This window comes from Simochromis diagramma, unplaced genomic scaffold (genome assembly GCF_900408965.1).
Source record: "Simochromis diagramma unplaced genomic scaffold, fSimDia1.1 OVJJ01000216.1, whole genome shotgun sequence".
NCBI lineage: Eukaryota > Metazoa > Chordata > Actinopteri > Cichliformes > Cichlidae > Simochromis > Simochromis diagramma.
The window spans coordinates 16,845,236-16,863,783 of record NW_024386883.1 but is presented as its reverse complement, the minus strand read 5'-3'; the positions used below and the strand labels follow the sequence as shown (position 1 = coordinate 16,863,783).

The window sequence follows — 18,548 nt, the reverse complement described above, 5'->3', positions numbered from 1 at the left end:
ATGCGGTATAATGCTCAGAGGAAAATCGAAATTCCCGCCAGCACGGACTTTATTATAGACACAATGTTTTTGCATCCACGAATCCTAATCAGGACGATTATTGTCAGGCCTTAGCTTGACAGAAACCACTACCAGGAAATATCCCAGGGAATCCAGTGCAGAAGGATAACTGTGTCCTTTTTGCTCTAATGAAGACACAATGCTTGCCAGTTTATGTCAGATCAGGTCTTGATTTGCAGTTCTACTAAAACTCAACCATAAATTAGATTAAAAAAAACAAAAACAAAAAACCAGAAAAACAAATGTGTCTCTTCTTTCTAGAGAAACAAACAAGGAAAGAGAAAAATTATATAAACTCCTTTCTTTGAAAACTGAAACTGAAAGTAAGCCAGCATCACTGTAATAACACTGGCACAGGTAAAATTGGTACGTGCACACACTGCACAGGGAACAGGGAATGGTTAACTGTGATTGATGTCGCCCTGGGGGGGAAAATGTTTCCCTCCTAAACAGCATGACCTGTGATTATCGGCTCACTTTGTTCTGATGCTTAAATGACGTCACGGTGTCACATTTTGCAATTAAAACAGGGATCACTGTTACAGACAGGAAGCATGTGCAAAACTATCAAAATAAGATGCAATCTCTGATAAACGAGTCTTTTTCTTTAAGGTTCGGGGCTTTCAGAGTAATAGTTGCAAACCTCAAAACCTGTTGAACGCTGTACTGAATTAAAATAGCGCCATCAAGCTGCTAAACCGCCAATCATGATGCACAGACAGAAGAGCTGAGCAGCGCTGGTTTAGGTGGATCTCTGAGGGAGCACCAGTAGGTTCATTTTCCACTTTACAGCCTAGACCAGCGAGAGGGCACCGGATCACAAGAAGGATCTGACCTAACGTAATCTGCATAAGTGGAAGGATATGTAATTAAATAGAGTAAAAGAGTGCCTAGTCATGTTATCTGCCTGCTTCTCAAATTCTTTGTAATCACTTTGTAATACTCAGGCCTGTAATACTCAGGCGGGAAGCTGACATCTGAGAGATCCAGCTGATTGCTCTGGTATGCATATTGCTTCCTTGTCTGCTGCCGATTCTCGAGTATTGGGAAAACGTGAATTTTGATACATTTTTTAAGGCGGTATTTGAGAAGTTTGTGTCAATATTGCACAAACTGATACTCTGTTCATTACGCGTGACATGATTTAAAGCTTTCTTTTTAAGCCAGGTAAGTAACTGAAGTAACCTTTGCTGTCTGTGTGATTTGACCGCGGTGTGTGTGTGTGTGTGTTTTCGTTGTGAAATCGACATAATCAAACACATTTGATCATCGCAGAACCGACTCCCAGCCCCACCTGCACACGCCCATTTTCCTCACCTCCATCCATCTAGCCACACATCTAGCGTTCTGCCTCTTTAACCCCATTCCCCTCCAATCAATCAACCAATCGCTTCCACCGAACCCCCCGTCTCCCCCTCCTCACCGTGCACTCCATCTCCTCTGGCTCTGGTTTGATCTGTACAGAGGGCATGTCTTTCTCGCCCTCCTCCTCTGCTTTCTTTTCTTCCTCTTTCACCCTCACAGACTGTGTCGCCACTTCCTTCAGCTCCTCCTCTTCTCCCTGCGTTGGCCGTGGCCTGGTCGCGGGCTCTTCTTTCTTCTCCTCCTCTTCCTGGACTGTGGGCGGCAGAGGTGATGAAGAAGGTGGCGGTTCTTGCTGGGTCAAGGAGCTCTGCTTGGCCGGGCTCCTCAGCCTCTTCCGGGCACTGACCGCACTCTTCTTCTGCTTTGGAGTTGACTGACACTGAGTAAGAAGAAGAAGTACAATAGATGGCATTAAAAGGAGGAAGGTGAGTTTGGTCACAAAAAGAGGAGTACAGAAGGTCGGCAAAGACAGGAAAGGGGGGAGAAGAGGTGATAAGGGAGTCGTTAAGGGGATGAAATGGGGGTGGGGAGAAATTGAGAAGAACAAGAGAGGAGGAGGAGGGGTGAGAAGAAGGTAAGAAAAAAAAGTCCAAACTTCCTGGCCAGGGAGAGGGGGTGAAGGGAGAGGGGGTTGTGTTAAAGGGTATGAGGAAGGTATGAGGAGTAAAGTGGGCAGGAGGAGAAAAAGCAGTAAGCAAGAAAGCAGAAAACAAGAGAGCATAAGAGAAAGAATGAAGAGGAGAAAAGTGCCAGGTAGGACAGGAAGTAAGACAGGAAATGGGTTAGTAGAGTTTGGAGGGAAAAGGTCATGACTACAAGCATTACCTCTACTCTGAAAGCCTGCTAAAGATAACCTCCTCTCAAAAAAATCTGCCAGAAGAGGGGGTCAAAACACACAAACACACACACACACACAAACTCACACTCTGTCTGAAAGAGATGGAAAATTAAAGGCAAAGACAGAGACAGAGGAGGCAAAGAGACAAAGGCCTAATCCTCAGGCTGCCAGTGAGGGAATGAGAACGAAAGAGAAATAACAGCGAGAGCAGGGAGGAGTAGCCGTGAACTGACCCCTCCCTCCCTTTCAGCGGCAGGCAGGCAGACACACCCTTTTCTGGAAGCTGAGCGAGAGACAAACACACACACTGAGAGAAAGAGAGAGAGAGAGAGCTGAAGAGTGCCAAGGCAGAGGGACTCTCTCACACACACACACACACACACACACACACACACACACACACACACACACACACACACTTTTAGAAATGTGCACACCCCTTTCTCTTCTTTTTGGTCTCAATTTTCTCCCCTTTTTTCCCTTTCTTAGACAGTTTCTGAGCTCTATCTAAGAATTATGCAAGTCCCTACAGATAAAACTCTCCACCAACTTGCAAATAGTTTGGCAAGCAGTACCAAAAATGTCCACAGATGTGGAATCCAGCATAATTTGACCTACATTTTTTAAGAGGTTTAGAGACAGTCATATTTTGAAATGTGTCTTACTTTTGATATGATGACTGTACATAAAGGACAGTGAAACAAAAACAGTAAAACAAGAACTTTTTTCCCCCTCCTGTCCGTCACGAGCCAGATAAGAATAAATCAAAGCGAGCTGAGGTCAGTTATACCTACAATATGTTTACAGTCATTTTAAACAGGTTTCAGTAGGTTTGGGCAGCCAGTGAAACTAAAATAATATAACAGCAAGAACCAACTGCGTTGAGTCTAGTAAATATGAAGGGGAAAAAAATACAATTACATATAAAACAGCATTTACCACATTAGAAAAGGGTTTAAGACATAATTTCTGACTTTAAAAATAAGAACATTTTTAAACAGTTAATTAATTAGTTCATCTAAGGCACCATAAATGTCATATTCCTTGTTTAACTCTATATATATTCTTCAAAAGGAGAAAGTTTAGGATGCAGGAAATCTAAACTAATGCACATTTATCTGCAACTTTATTAGGTGTGCCTATAATTCTCAGAAATACATCCTGCAAGAGGCAAATCTCAGGGTTAAAAAATGCCTAGTTGTTGTCAGAGGTCAGAGGAGAATGGCCAGACTCCTTCAAGCCCCTAAGAAGGCAAAAGTAACTTAAGTAACAACCATTACAACCAAGGTATGCAGAAGAGCATCTCTGAAGCAGCGGAAGACCACACCAGATGCCGCTCCTGTCAACTAAGACCAGGAAACTGAGGCTCACCAAAACTGGACATCGTAAAAATGATGATGAGTTTACATTTCTGCTGCAAAATGAAAGTATAAATCCAACCTGCACTGTATCAGTGGTTCAGGATGGTGTGGTGTAATGGTGTGAGGCACACTTTGGCCCATTAGCACCAACTGGGCATCACTTAAATGGCACAGCCTATAACCCAGCGTACCCATCTTCTGATGGCTGCTTCCAGTGGGATAACATACGATGTGACAAAGTTCAGATCGCTCAAACTGGTTTGTTGACCACCGAGTTCAATGCACTCAAATGACCTCTGCAGTAACACATCTCAAGCCAACAGGGCACCTTTGGGATGTGGTGGAGCCTGAGATTCACATCCTGGATGTGCAGCTCGTGATTGTGCAGCAACAAGGATCAAATTCTCTGAGGAAAATCTCCAACCCAGTTCTAATAAGGTGTGCCTAACAATGTGACTGGCATATTTCAGTGTCTGTCTTTATCCTTCTATTAATACACAGCCACCAGGTCATGACCAAATATTTATATAAACGAAAGTTGTAAAAGAAGTACATCAAGCAATCTACCGCACTTCCTTTTCTTCCTCTTAGAGCTCAGCTCATGCTGACAGGTATGTGGTTAAAGGTGACGTTTGAGAAGTTTGTTTTATAGTTTTGTGGTTTTAAACAGAATGTGACTTTGTGAGATCAGCACATCAACTTCTGGTTAACCTTATTGTAAACCCAGCCGGTGACTGAAAACAACCGATCGATATCAGGGTGAAATTCAAACCCCTCTCTTTCATATTTTTTGTTCACATCTGAGCAAGAGTCAGCACAGACAGCTGATATTGAGAAAAGTCCCACAGCTAACACAAACATCATCAACAGAAACCACCAGCATTCTTTCAAAAGACGTATTAAAAACGCCAGCTAAAAAGGCTTGACGTGCGTGTGCTTTCCTAGTGTGAAAATCCACCATCGAAACACTGAAAACCCACGCATTAAAAAGAACAGAAACGGGAAGTGATAGCAAGATTATTCCAGTTGCGCTTCTTTATGTAAAATTCTCACGGTGCGAGAAATGCTGAAATAGATAAACAAGTTCTCGACTTCCTGTCTGCAGCGGCGACCCTGCCGCACGCCCAGCTGTTTAATGGGAAACGCAGTGCTGTGTGCTGCACAGCGCAGGGTTAGCTGTCTATGTAAAGCCCAGTGAAGCCAATCTAAATAAGAAAAGATAACAGCTGGTAGCAGCAGGAGAGATATGAAATAATATCAGAAGAAGCAGGGCAAAAATGTCAAAATAAAAGGTTTGATATATTATTTAAGCAAAACAATTAAGTATTAACAGCATTGTTGTGGTTGTTTTCACAGTGAGGAGAAGTTTCTCTCAGTCTGGTAAATAATTAACAAGTTAAACTGCCAGCAGGACTTAATGACAACGCTGGAGAGCACACTCACCAGCACATAACCTAAAACAATCCATCACACGTTATGTCAGCATAGCAGAGAAAATATTTTACATTATCGAATGCAGTGAGCGTCGGTATTTTAAGCATTACGCCACCGAATTCTTCAGAATTCAAATATTTTTCTGACACGTAACTTGTTGAAGTGTGCTGAGAATCGGACACATTTGCGCTCTGCCACACTGGACAGTAACAATTACATCATCACTTGATGTTCTCCTGTTTTTTTTTTCAGCCTATGAGGGCAAACAGAGACTCTAAGGCCATGGTGGTGTGTTTCAGGCTGGCATGTGACCCAGCCCCAGCGGATTCCACAGCGAGGTGGGGCCTCGGCCAATCAGCCTGGGTGTGGCTGCAAGCACAACCCCTCCCACACAGACGCGCACACAGAGGACACACACTGATCTCTCAGTTCCATTGTGAGGGGACAGAGCCCCCTCTGTGTCTCTAAACAAAGGTAAAGGCAGCTTGATGCCTCACCTTCCCCCCAACTGGCAACCCCCCACAAAGCAAGAGCCTGAATTTCACCAAACTCCACCCACTCATACAGTTTGAAACAGCGTTAACTTTATTGGGCCTGGAGTTGCTCAAGGCACTTCTCTGTGGTGTTTTTGACCACAAGCTTCCTTTCTAAGCTTCAGAGACCATTTTTGACTTTAAACATCACACAGGAAAATCCATCAGAGACCACGAAAGAGGTTTGTGCACCAACAAGACCAGAAAACAGTCAAGGATGCTTCACAGTTACATCACAGTTTACACTTTGCCTTATTTCAACAGTTGTTGTTGTTTTCCTGATTTTTTTAACCTCATGCAAATGACAAAACTCTAAGAATTTCTTCAAATTTACACACACTACTCATAAACTACTCGTAAGTTACTAAAATAGCACATTTACATTTTAACTGCAGTTTAGACTTCATGAATTAACAGTACGCGCTGTGAAAACTGGAGCAATGTAGCCTATTTGAAAGCACAGAGAGCGCTAACAGCGACATCAACAGTCTGTTCCAGCACACAAAGCCTTCCTTTACACCTTGTGCTTTAACCCTTTATTTTGTTTTCAGTTCACTAGTTAGCAGTTTGGTCCTGTGTTTTGTTCTGAAGAGGCCTCATTATCATCTATTCTCTTCTGTAAATGGCCACTTTTCCAAAAGCCATTCAAGGCAAACTTGTCCTTTCAGTTCGACAGAAATAACAAAAGCTCTGCTCAATTAAATCAGAACATTTGTGAATTTGCTCAACAGAAAAGACCATAAACAAATGTATTTGTAAGGTTGATTTAATTTGCCAAATTACATTTGTGGACAACATTTAACATATTTTGGGGAAAACTTTGGCAACTAAAAATGTATAAAAACTTCATTTCCAGTTAAATCAGATTTGGTGGAGATTGTTGTTTTGGTCTAATGGAAAGAGCTGAAGGATGCAGACTCCACATCTTAAAGGAAAAACTCTACAAGCAGCTTTAAGTCACACACACCTCAATTCCAACTCTTTATTGCATGCCAAGGCTTGAATACAAACACCTGCAGCTGCTACTTGGCTTGCAAGTTTTCTATCAGAGCACAGAGGGTAGATTCAGATTTTTTGAACCCTGGGACGTCCGATTAAAGTCAACTTTGACCAGCCAGTTGCACCAAATTAAAAAAAAAATTAAACCATACCTGATTGAGTAGGTTTATTCACAACAATCTAGAGTTGCCAGCTTATTTTAGTCCAAACGAAGCAGCAGCGACCTCAGGGGCATAAAAGTAATGTTACCTGGGATGTTCCAGAGCCTGCAGTTCCTCTCGTCCAACTTTCCAGCAGAAATAAACATGCTTACAGCCTTGTGCATAAAACTCCCCCTCAGGACAACTACAAAAGATAAAATTTGTTTCACCTCTTTAAAAAAAAAAAGGCTGAAGTTCAGCATTATTAGGGGCGTGGCCACCTTGAGTGACAGGTAGATGTCTTCTCCTCACATTAGTTTATCCAAGACACTGAACTAGACCTGTCGTTGACTATATGTGCGAGATGGTACCTTTTGGAGCTGACACTGTCTGCTAGTATTAGCTGACAACGTTACACAAGAGTTAAAATTAGAAGCTTGAATGACGATGTCGTGATCACTATGTCCATTATTCACATACAGTAGAGGTTTGAAACAGGTGGCCTAGGGGGACCAGAACCACCTATCCGGCTCACTGGATTGCTTCGGAAAATGTGAATGTTGCCAAGAAACGAGGTATAAATATGACACTTTGTTCATAACGTAAGTATGTCAAACTTACTAAACACATCACCCATGGCCTGGCGTTACAGGTTCATTTGATTTACTGCAGCAGCATTTCTTCCAAATGTAGAAAACCTCAAGCATATTATTGAAATTGCACTCCTCTTTCTTAAGGCATCTCAGTGATTCACTGTCTACTTAATATTCTTCATACTTGCAGGTGGGTTTTAATATGCTATTAAACAACAGGTTTGATATGTCGCTCACTATGTAAAAATTGAGTTTTACACAATAATACGAAAGTTATACATTGCAGAACATCATGCTACAAGCACAAAGCCTTGCATTTTGCTCTTCTGACTGGTTTTTCCTTCACAATTCTTAATTACTTGTTAATTAATGCTTAAAGAGTAAAAAGCACAAATCGGATCGGAAAAGTACTGTGCTGCAACCAGACCTGGATTAATCATGATTTGCAAATAATTCGTTTCCGTTTGTTTTAAACCCAATCTGGAGCTCCAGCTGGGCGGAGTTCATAGCTCTCTAGCAGTTCAGACTGCACCATGTGAGGAGTAAATTACAGGGGGACAAAATAATTCAATTTTTTAAGCATTTAAACTTCAGTTCTTATCCTTCAGCTTAGAAATCACACCTACTTTATCACTGTGAATAGACTGAAGCAAACACTGAGAATCTTTTCGCAAATCCGACTTGATCCACATCTGCTCCCAGACGAGGCAGCAAAAGAGGAAGGAGCTCACAGAGGGGGCCACGAGGCGTGTGTGTGTGTGAAGAGCAGCACTAACAAGGAGTGATAGTGAGATATGCACATGTTGTGCGTGTATAAATGAGGAATGACAAGATGCCTTTTTGTGTGTGTGTGTGCGTGCATGCATGCCTCCCCCACCGGAGGAGGGGTCCCACTGTGGAGTTCCAGGAATTAAAAAAAAAAGGGGTGGGGTGGGTGTGACCCTGTCAGCCTCTGATCCTACCACAGGAAGTCAGGGTGGGGGTAGAAGAGGGACCAAGAGGATTGAAAAACAGACAGGCAGATTGTGTTTTCTCCTCAGACTCTGTGACACGTTGTAGATGAGAAAACTGCAGCGAGCCTTCCTGTGACCCGGCCCACATTTAAGCAGAGCTGATTTCCGAACAACAGCATAATCACACGAGTCATTTCTCAAGCAAACAACTGCAGGGCACAAAAGTGACTAACATGAGTTACTACAAAAATAGAGTTGGTCCCACGCACTAAAGATAACTGGTGCCTGTAGTGCTCACCAACTATATACCATATAGCTCGTTTCCCGAGCTTTATATACCCTGTATCGGGGATTAATCCTAACTGGAGGCATCCTTTTAAACTGTACTCAATCAAGGTTATGCATGATTAAAGATCAGACCAACAGACTCTGCTATAGCTGCTAGCTGACACAGTGTGTACGTGTGTATAGGTTTTCCTTTAGAGTGTTAGTGACTCATTCATTATCACATAAATATGATTTTAAGTCTAAAATCTATTTATATGTTAGCACTGAGAAACAATTCTTGCCATCTGGGGCATGCATGCATATAGCCTACAGATGTAGCGTGCTAGCTAGCCGAGCTGTCTTTACCTGATGTTAAAACACCAGACACTCGTTCAAAAATGGTCACTTCAGACTCCAGAAAAACAAAATTGGATCTCCACAAGGACAAACTCCAGACTTCAGAAAGGTTGTCGCGAACCAGTGAGTGATGTCATTTCTGCCATGTTCAATGGTTTATTCACAGTCTATAGGTAGGCTACGCCTGTTCAATTGCTTTTTAATATTATCTATTAACTAATTAAAATGGGGAAGAAAAGTGACTTTGAATGCGACGTGGATGTTGGTGGCAGACGGGCTGGTCTGGGTGCTTCAGAAACTGCTGATCTGCTGGGATTTTCCCACACAATCATCTCTATGGTTTACAGAGAATGGACTGAAAAACAGAAAATGTCCAGTGCGCGGCAATACTCTGGATGACAATGCCACGTGATGTCGGAGGTCAGACGAGAATGGCGAGACTGCTTTGAGCTGACAGGACTGCAATAACAACTAAAATAACAGCTGATTATAACCAATGCATGCAGAAGTGCATCTCTGAATGCACAATGTATAAATAAATGGGCCACAGTAGCAGAAGACCACAGCAGGCGCGCCTCCTGTCAGGTAAGAGCAAGAAACCAAGGCTACAGTTCACACGGGCTCAACACAAAACTGGACAATAGAAGATTGCAAAAACACCGCCTGTTCCGACGAGTACTGATTTGACTGTTAATCTTGACTAACATGAGTGTGACAGTGGAAACAACTACACTTGTCCAGCAAATGCCATGGCAGAGCATGACAGTGGGGGAGGTCACAGTGGACAAAACAGGCCATCTGAATAGGTCACTTTGAGCTCTTTTCTATCATTAATGATCTAAGTGATCAAAATTACAGCTCGCTTTAGGTCCCCCAAAACGCCATAAGGGGACATCAAGCCAAAATGATTGTGAAAATAACCCACAGGGTTACAAATCCTTTGATACAAACTAGATTTAATGCGGAGTCATTCTGCAATCACCCACAAGAGGGTCTGTCCCTGGGCTTCACGCAGGCCAATCTCAATGTTTCTAAAGTCTATTTTTATCCGGTGAAGACTCACTGAGCGTGAACTGAACGCTCTGTTTCATCCTCATACGGTCCCACACATTCACACCCGCTCAGAACAACCAGTCTGTTACTGCTGAGCTGCAAAGAGATGGAGAGAGGAGACATGATTAAGTTTTCCATTCCCCTTCTGCATCCTGGCTTGGGATTCCATCCCCTGTAACCACTGCTTTGAAATAAAACACAAATAATGACTGAGACTAACTTGCATGCTGTGTTTAGATTTTTCACGCACAAAAAGCACCCACACATTTCTAACTTGTAGTGAAACATCAAATAATGCAAACAGAAACAAAGGTTGGGAGCAGGCACTGTGTGACTGTCTCTTCTCACCTTTGACTCTGTGAATAAAGCAAAGCCTGCTTGGCATGTTAACACCGTCATATACTTATGTTGTCACCTGACAACTGAAATAGAAATATGTGAATGACAACACCTGAGATGTTAAAACACAGTGTAGCGATCCTCCGGAGATGGTAAGACACTTTGCACGTTCTCCTTCCTTACAACGTCACACCACCTTTTTAATCCATGTCAACCAGAGTGGCTTTGATAAAAGAAGCTCTGAAGCAGGCTCATATCAATGTGTTTATATAGTTTTACCAAAAATAATGTTGCCAACACCATATTTGCTGGATGCTGGAAAGTACAGATGATACTAATCTGTGTAGTGCTACAACACTGGGATTGATAATCTATTTAGCATCCAGTTTTGTTTTATTAACTTTAGGTTGAGTCTTCTCAGCTCATTAAACTTTATTCCTGCTCACTCTGACTTTTTACATTACGTTTAAATAAGGCTGAATTCATCGTTTATTTGTTGTCATTTACATATTTGCTGCTTATCTTAGAAAACAAAGCAAAAGCATTAATTGTATTTCATGTTAACTTTGATGCATTGATAATGTTGTATTCAAGAACAAATAAACGCAGTTTTAAAGAGACTCGTTTGAAATATGTTATGCTATTTCCAACTTATATTTGCACTGTTTTCTGGCAGAAGTTAGAATAATTAAAACTGGACGATAACGGCAATGAAAGGCTGATTTATGGAAGCAGCGAAATAAAAACCCTCGCTGAGCTTATTCTTTAGAGTGTGTTTGAGTGAGAGAGGGTGGGACAGAGAGACTATCTGGGTCAGTGCTCTCCTCTCTGTCACTGTTGCCTCTTTCCAAACCACCCCCAGCTCAACACATGTGTGTGTGTGCGTGTGTTATGGGCAAAGGGTGGGGGACTGCCCCAGTCGGCAGCACTGTTCATGCCCCAAAGAGACATATACACACACACACACACACACACACACATATATATATACACACACATATATATACACACATATGCATACATATATATGTATGTATGTATGTATGTATATATATATATACACACATACATACATACACATACAGTGGGGCAAAAAAGTATTTAGTCAGCCACCGATTGTGCAAGTTCCCCCACCTAAAATGATGACAGAGGTCAGTAATTTGCACCAGAGGTACACTTCAACTGTGAGAGACAGAATGTGAAAAAAAAATCCATGAATCCACATGGTAGGATTTGTAAAGAATTTATTCGTAAATCAGGGTGGAAAATAAGTATTTGGTCAATAACAAAAATACAACTCAATACTTTGTAACATAACCTTTGTTGGCAATAACAGAGGTCAAACGTTTACTATAGGTCTTTACCAGGTTTGCACACACAGTAGCTGGTATTTTGGCCCATTCCTCCATGCAGATCTTCTCGAGAGCAGTGATGTTTTGGGGCTGTCGCCGAGCAACACGGACTTTCAACTCCCGCCACAGATTTTCTATGGGGTTGAGGTCTGGAGACTGGCTAGGCCACTCCAGGACTTTCAAATGCTTCTTACGGAGCCACTCCTTTGTTGCCCGGGCGGTGTGTTTTGGATCATTGTCATGTTGGAAGACCCAGCCTCGTTTCATCTTCAAAGTTCTCACTGATGGAAGGAGGTTTTGGCTCAAAATCTCACGATACATGGCCCCATTTATTCTGTCCTTAACACGGATCAGTCGTCCTGTCCCCTTGGCAGAAAAACAGCCCCATAGCATGATGTTTCCACCCCCATGCTTCACAGTAGGTATGGTGTTCTTGGGATGCAACTCAGTATTCTTCTTCCTCCAAACACAACGAGTTGAGTTTATACCAAAAAGTTCTACTTTGGTTTCATCTGACCACATGACATTCTCCCAATCCTCTGCTGTATCATCCATGTGCTCTCTGGCAAACTTCAGACGGGCCTGGACATGCACTGGCTTCAGCAGCGGAACACGTCTGGCACTGCGGGATTTGATTCCCTGCCGTTGTAGTGTGTTACTGATGGTGACCTTTGTTACTTTGGTCCCAGCTCTCTGCAGGTCATTCACCAGGTCCCCCCGTGTGGTTCTGGGATCTTTGCTCACCGTTCTCATGATCATTTTGACCCCACGGGATGAGATCTTGCGTGGAGCCCCAGATCGAGGGAGATTATGAGTGGTCTTGTATGTCTTCCATTTTCTGATGATTGCTCCCACAGTTGATTTTTTCACACCAAGCTGCTTGCCTATTGTAGATTCACTCTTCCCAGTCTGGTGCAGGTCTACAATACTTTTCCTGGTGTCCTTCGAAAGCTCTTTGGTCTTGGCCATGGCGGAGTTTGGAGTCTGACTGTTTGAGGCTGTGGACAGGTGTCTTTTATACAGATGATGAGTTCAAACAGGTGCCATTCATACAGGTAACGAGTGGGGGACAGAAAAGCTTCTTACAGAAGACGTTACAGGTCTGTGAGAGCCAGAGATTTTCCTTGTTTGAGGTGACCAAATACTTATTTTCCACCCTGATTTACGAATAAATTCTTTACAAATCCTACCATGTGAATTCATGGATTTTTTTTTCCACATTCTGTCTCTCACAGTTGAAGTGTACCTCTGGTGCAAATTACTGACCTCTGTCATCATTTTAAGTGGGGGAACTTGCACAATCGGTGGCTGACTAAATACTTTTTTGCCCCACTGTATATGTATATAAATTATAAAATGGAGGTTCTGCCAAACAAATTTCTCCAGATAGGAAAATAAGTTGGCTCCAGTTTTCAGTTTCCGTCTGCCTCTGCAATGTAAACTATGCAGCAGCTTTAGCTTAGGATCCATCATCGCTTCATCTAAGAGGGACAATTAGCATGAAAAGGCAGTATGGGGGAAAAAAAAAAATCTTCTTTTTCCCCCCATACTGGCTGCTCACTTATATGACTCAGGGTTCAATCTAAGTTCAAAGCGCCGTCTACCATCGTCTCGACACGCTGTCGATAGAATTCAGATATGGAACCATAATTGGTTACTGAACAGAATGAGACAGTAGTCACACCCCGATAGATTTTACGGCAGCTTGAAGATGGGGGACTACCTCCAAAAACAACTCCTCAAAAGATCAGGTAGGTGATTGATACTTGGGCTGTTCCAACAGGACAATTAACCCAAACACACATTAAAACTGGATAAAGCCAGCTGCCATTAAGCTTCTCAAACAACTTTCCCAAAGCGTAGATCTCAGCCCAACTGAAAATTTGTGGACTACGCTTAAAAGTCAGATTTGTGCCTGGAAACCAACCAATTTAAAATAACTCTACCAATTCTGCCAAGAAGAGTGGACAAATACTCAGCCGGATTTACACAGCAATGTCGTTGATGGCTACCAAAAGCAACGTAACGTGTATTTGAGCCTGTGTAATTGAAAGAAACGTTCAAAGAAATCAATCAAAACTACAAAAATTCAACGAGCTTGATCTTCTGACCAGAACTGTAAAGGAAAGGCCCAATGATTCGAGGCCTTCACTTTAAGACCATATAAGTAGTAAAAAAAAAAGAACTACATATTAAATAGTTATTTTTTATTCTATATTTTGGAGATTTGACTAAAGAAAAGATTACATTCTGCATGAGATGTAGGGGAGATGAAGTGAGACAAGGGGTCAAATTCAAACCAAGCAAAATGTGATTCCACATATTAAAAAAAAAAAGTTCTGGCACTAATGACTGAAAATTACATTTTACATAAGTCTGGCTTTGCTCCTCCCACAATGCCTATACTCATTTAAAGGTTTAATAGAGCTTGAGCCAAAAGAATATAAAGTGAACCTTTATCCAACACAATCTCTTTATATAAAGTAAATGCTGTTCATACGAGAGTTACAAGTCAGACTGACCAACGTATCAACTGGACAAATGTGTCATTATAATATCTGCCAACTGCTCTTTGCATATTTGCAGAATGGGACCGGTGGTGTTGCTTCGCCTGTAGACAAATATATTACCAAAGGGTTAAAACAAGAATAATAGACTGGCATGGTGGATTAGAGCACCTGAAAGACACATCAACCACCAACCACCAAAACCATTACTAGGTGAAGTGATCTTATTACAGCACAACATTTTGCTGGGCATCCTCGGGTACTAACATTCAGGTGGGTGATACTTTGACCACCTACCATATCAGCTGACACCAACCTCTTCCCCCAATATGCCTCCCACATGGAAAAAAAACTGTTCATAAACAATCTAAAGACCCTGCACCTCCAACTCCCCACCTCCCATTTCAATCTAGCACCTATAAGATGTGTCAAAACACGCCCAATAATCCATGACAGGCTGAACCCCGTAACACACAGGAAACAAAAGATCCACTGCCACCATCTCTGTGCCAGCCACCGCAGGAAACCCCCAGAGGTCCCGTACCCACGCCCCAAAGGGTCAGAGCCATTTTGGTGGCAAAATGGAAGCACTTAGACAATATGAGGCAGGTGGTTTCATCATTCATCGTAGAAGATGTCATCATATATTATGATGCCTTGGAACATGGTTAGGTTAAAAACCCATTACATGACCTCAGGCAGCACAAATTGTGCAAATGTGTGAAGAGAAGAGAAGAGAAGAGAAGAGAAGAGAAGAGAAGAGAAGAGAAGAGAAGAGAAGAGAACGAGGAGGTTAGTTCCCATTGGTTTCCAGTTAGGGATCTAAACATTGCACAACTTCTGTAACTGGAGTCCCAAACACACAGACAAAAACACATACGCCCCTCCCTGTATGGCCTGAACCTTGAGAAGCAAAAGGACTCCCTCAAAAGGAGGGAGGAAAATTGACAAAATTGAAAATTGTTCAGTGTCAATGTGTGTTTGAGAGAGAACTATCGAGGCCGAAGCGTTGGCTTGCATTCCCTTCATATAGACAAACGTGACCATGCACACCTGTACACACAAACACACACCATTCTTTCTCGGCTCACCCTCCCTTCCTTCTCATTTTTGCACCTCCTCCTGACCTCCCTTACTTTGTGTTGCAGTGGCTACGTTGAAAAGGGTGGGGCTTGGTTAATAAGTGACAGATATGAGATGGGCAGTTGGGCGGAGGTTGGCTGGCGAAAACAAAAAAGTCTGTTTCAAATTCAAATCGACCACAGACCATTCACAAAAGGAGGTTTCAAAGAATTTGAGATCTGAACTGTGACCCACTGTGGCCGTAACCTCGGCAACACACGGTTACAGGTATATGACCTCCCACCTGTGACGCGTTTAAGTTGCACGCCATACCAAGAGTGTTTGGTCTGGTCAGGGCATTTTATTTTGACGCTCAATGCCATTCTTGTACAATCCTCATTTGTGTAGCTTGAAACGTTGCATTGACAAGTTGCATCACCGTTAGAGAATGCATTCAGTGGAAATGCAAGGACTGCCATGAATGGGCGCAATCAGAGCGTGGAAATTAAAGCCACACCCAGTCTATAACCCAGGGTAATAGGACTCCCTGAGTGCACTGCAACAAGCATGTTACTTTTATCATAAAGCAAATAAGAGAATGAGTGAGCAACATAAGAACTTAGATTACATTGAAGTCTATGGGAAAGTTGCGACCTCAGAAAACGCCATCTTTATATCTTTATAAGGTTTTAGGAGGATAAAGCAGAGTATCCTTCAGTAGTGACTGACAAGTCGCTACTGTATGGGTGTGAAATGTTTCAGTCTCATCCGAACCTCACTTGCGATGATCGCTTTCAAAACATAAAAAGTTAAACTCTGACGTCTTTAAGGACAATAAGTGACATCATGGTGTCCACATCCAGCTTTGACGGTGGGTCTACGGTGGTCAGGTGTCTTGAAATGTTTGGGACTGCACTGCACATGTGGATACAGCCGAATAGTGGGTCTCACTTCAATTAAATCAAGGAAGAAATCAGCTAGGAATCTCACATACAGCCATCTGAATCTGCCTATAGAATATAAAGTGAGAGGTCTTTAGTTTAATCTCCATATTAACAGCATGAGGATTTGTATTTAGAACATATCTCTACTTAATTCCTCAAGAGACTTAGACAAGAAATATTCAGTATTAATGGTTTAAATGCAAAAAACTGCAAACTGAGTAGAGCGGAGTAAAGCGAGCGAAGCCTTGCTGTGATCCTCTCTCTCTCTCTCACACAGCTGTGACCTTATATGTCTTCCTCCTTCTGTAACTAAAACCACTCTTTCTACTCCACGTCCCTCCTCTTCACATCCCTCCCACACACTCACAATCCCTCACTGTTCTCGCCCACTTTGTGTACAATCACCACAACACTACGTGCATTAATTAATACCTACTACGTTCAGGGCTATAGTGCAAATCTTAAACAAGGCGGATGTCCAAAACAGAAACCATGTGATCACACGATGCTTCGGCATTACATCATGGCGTGCTGACACAGTAAACATACACGCAGCATAGAAACTGCACGTCTACTTCTGCTTCACGTCGTGCTATAGAAGACAAACTTATCTCAGTCCCCCGGCCACTCCCTGACAGCTTCCCTCCCCCCACACCGACTTCAGCAGAAGGGAGACCAACGCCTCTTAAAGAGAAAGTCAAGCTCAAGTAAAACAAGTAAAAACACAATTTCTACTGAAACCATTAAAACTGGATGCAGCACATGCTGGTAGATCCGTTTAACCCTCGGGCGAGCAAGCTCTTTTATTACTTCCATTTATATTTATCATACCTATGTCTTTCTTTTATCAATGGAAGCTATACTAATGTTACTTAATGCAATTTATGCATTGTTTTCATTCACGCATAAGCAAAAATCAAGCTTAGAAAAACTGTATGAACAAGTTATTTATTTAGATACTCCTGTGATTTACTAACAAAATGTTATTTCGTTCAATAATAATACAAAAAATACCATTTAAAACTTAACTAATCACAGTACTAAAGAGTAAAATATTGATGGACCAGCGACTGTAAGACTTCAAACAACAAAAAATGACAAAGAAGTCGTAATTTGTCCTGTTTTTTCATACATTTTATTTTTTTGTAAAATGTCAAATATGTCAAGTACTTTCTCCAGAAACGCTTACAATAATCAGGTCATGCCCAGCTGTGGAAAAATGACCAACAAACTAGAAACTGAAATAAGATCAAAGCCTGAGAAACGACAAAAACCTGGATTAGAATGATTTCAAGACATTCACGGCAACCATTTTTATGACTAAATATCACAATCGCACATAAATGAGCCTTCAAGCTCACTTGAAACTTAAGCCCAGATGTAACTTTTGCATGCTTTTCCCTCTAGAACTGGGCGTGAATCATAGTGCACTTCATTAGTCATCTGTCTATATCACATCCAGATCTAAGACGGAAAGAAAAAAGGTGTGGGAGAAGAAGGAATGCCAGACATCAACTTTAAAAATAACTAACATTAATCCAACAGTAAGATTCGTCTACTCCTTAAAATGTAATGAACTATGCAAATAGGGTGTGGCAAATGTTCTAAAATCCAAATATATGATGAAAATCGTGAATTATTAGAAATCAATCCATCTATCCAATGGGCGGATGGTGGGGCACACCCAACACGCATGCCTTTGGACTGTGGGAGGAAGAACATGCAAGTGGACTCAAACCCAGGACCTTCTTGCTGTGAGGCAACTACAGTGCTGCACAGTACAAGTCTGCGTATAACCTAGTATAACCAGTGACCCTACTGCAGGTATTGATCACACTGACCTGCTTTGGATAAGAGGAGTCAAGACGTTTTTGGTTTATGTAGTGGTAGAGGACAGTAACGATATGAAGGTCTAAGGTACACTGACAGTATTTTCACTACAAGGAATGGCTGCCTTACTCGTACGACTTTAACTTGTGGTATCACAAACATAGTGTCTACCTGCTTGTTTTAGACTTTGTGTGCCAGCAGCTGTACTATCTTTGACATGTCTGATGATTCAGAGCTCAACCAAGTACCACAGCAGGATCGCTGGAAGTACTTCTACAAAAGAATGTTTTAATGAAGACTTCTGAGGAACACTTTGTCAAACTGCGATCCCTACCGAAGACTCAAGGCGGCAACCTGACCATAACTGTTTCAACATGTCAATTCTCTCTGCAAGCCTCGATTTGCATGACCTTTAACTGCATTAAAAAGGAAACCCAAGAGTCGTACGAGCAGAAATATTATTTGCATGCAATTCTCACCTGTTCAGAATTAGACCACTATACTAAAATGCCAATTTACTTAAGTGAAACCTGGAATGGAAATTACAGTGCGTGCTACGAC

The 18,548-nt window shown here is 42.0% G+C and overlaps 1 protein-coding gene across 3 annotated transcripts in view; it reads right to left on the bottom strand.

Moving 5' to 3' along the window:
* Positions 1-18,548, bottom strand: part of klf8 (Kruppel-like factor 8) — an 84,621-nt gene that overhangs the window by 38,399 nt on the left and 27,674 nt on the right. For all 3 annotated transcript variants that reach the window (XM_040032514.1, XM_040032512.1, XM_040032513.1), the window contains exon 2: positions 1,484-1,804. In XM_040032514.1, coding sequence (XP_039888448.1) covers positions 1,484-1,804 — 321 coding nt within the window. The remainder of the gene's footprint in view (positions 1-1,483; positions 1,805-18,548) is intronic.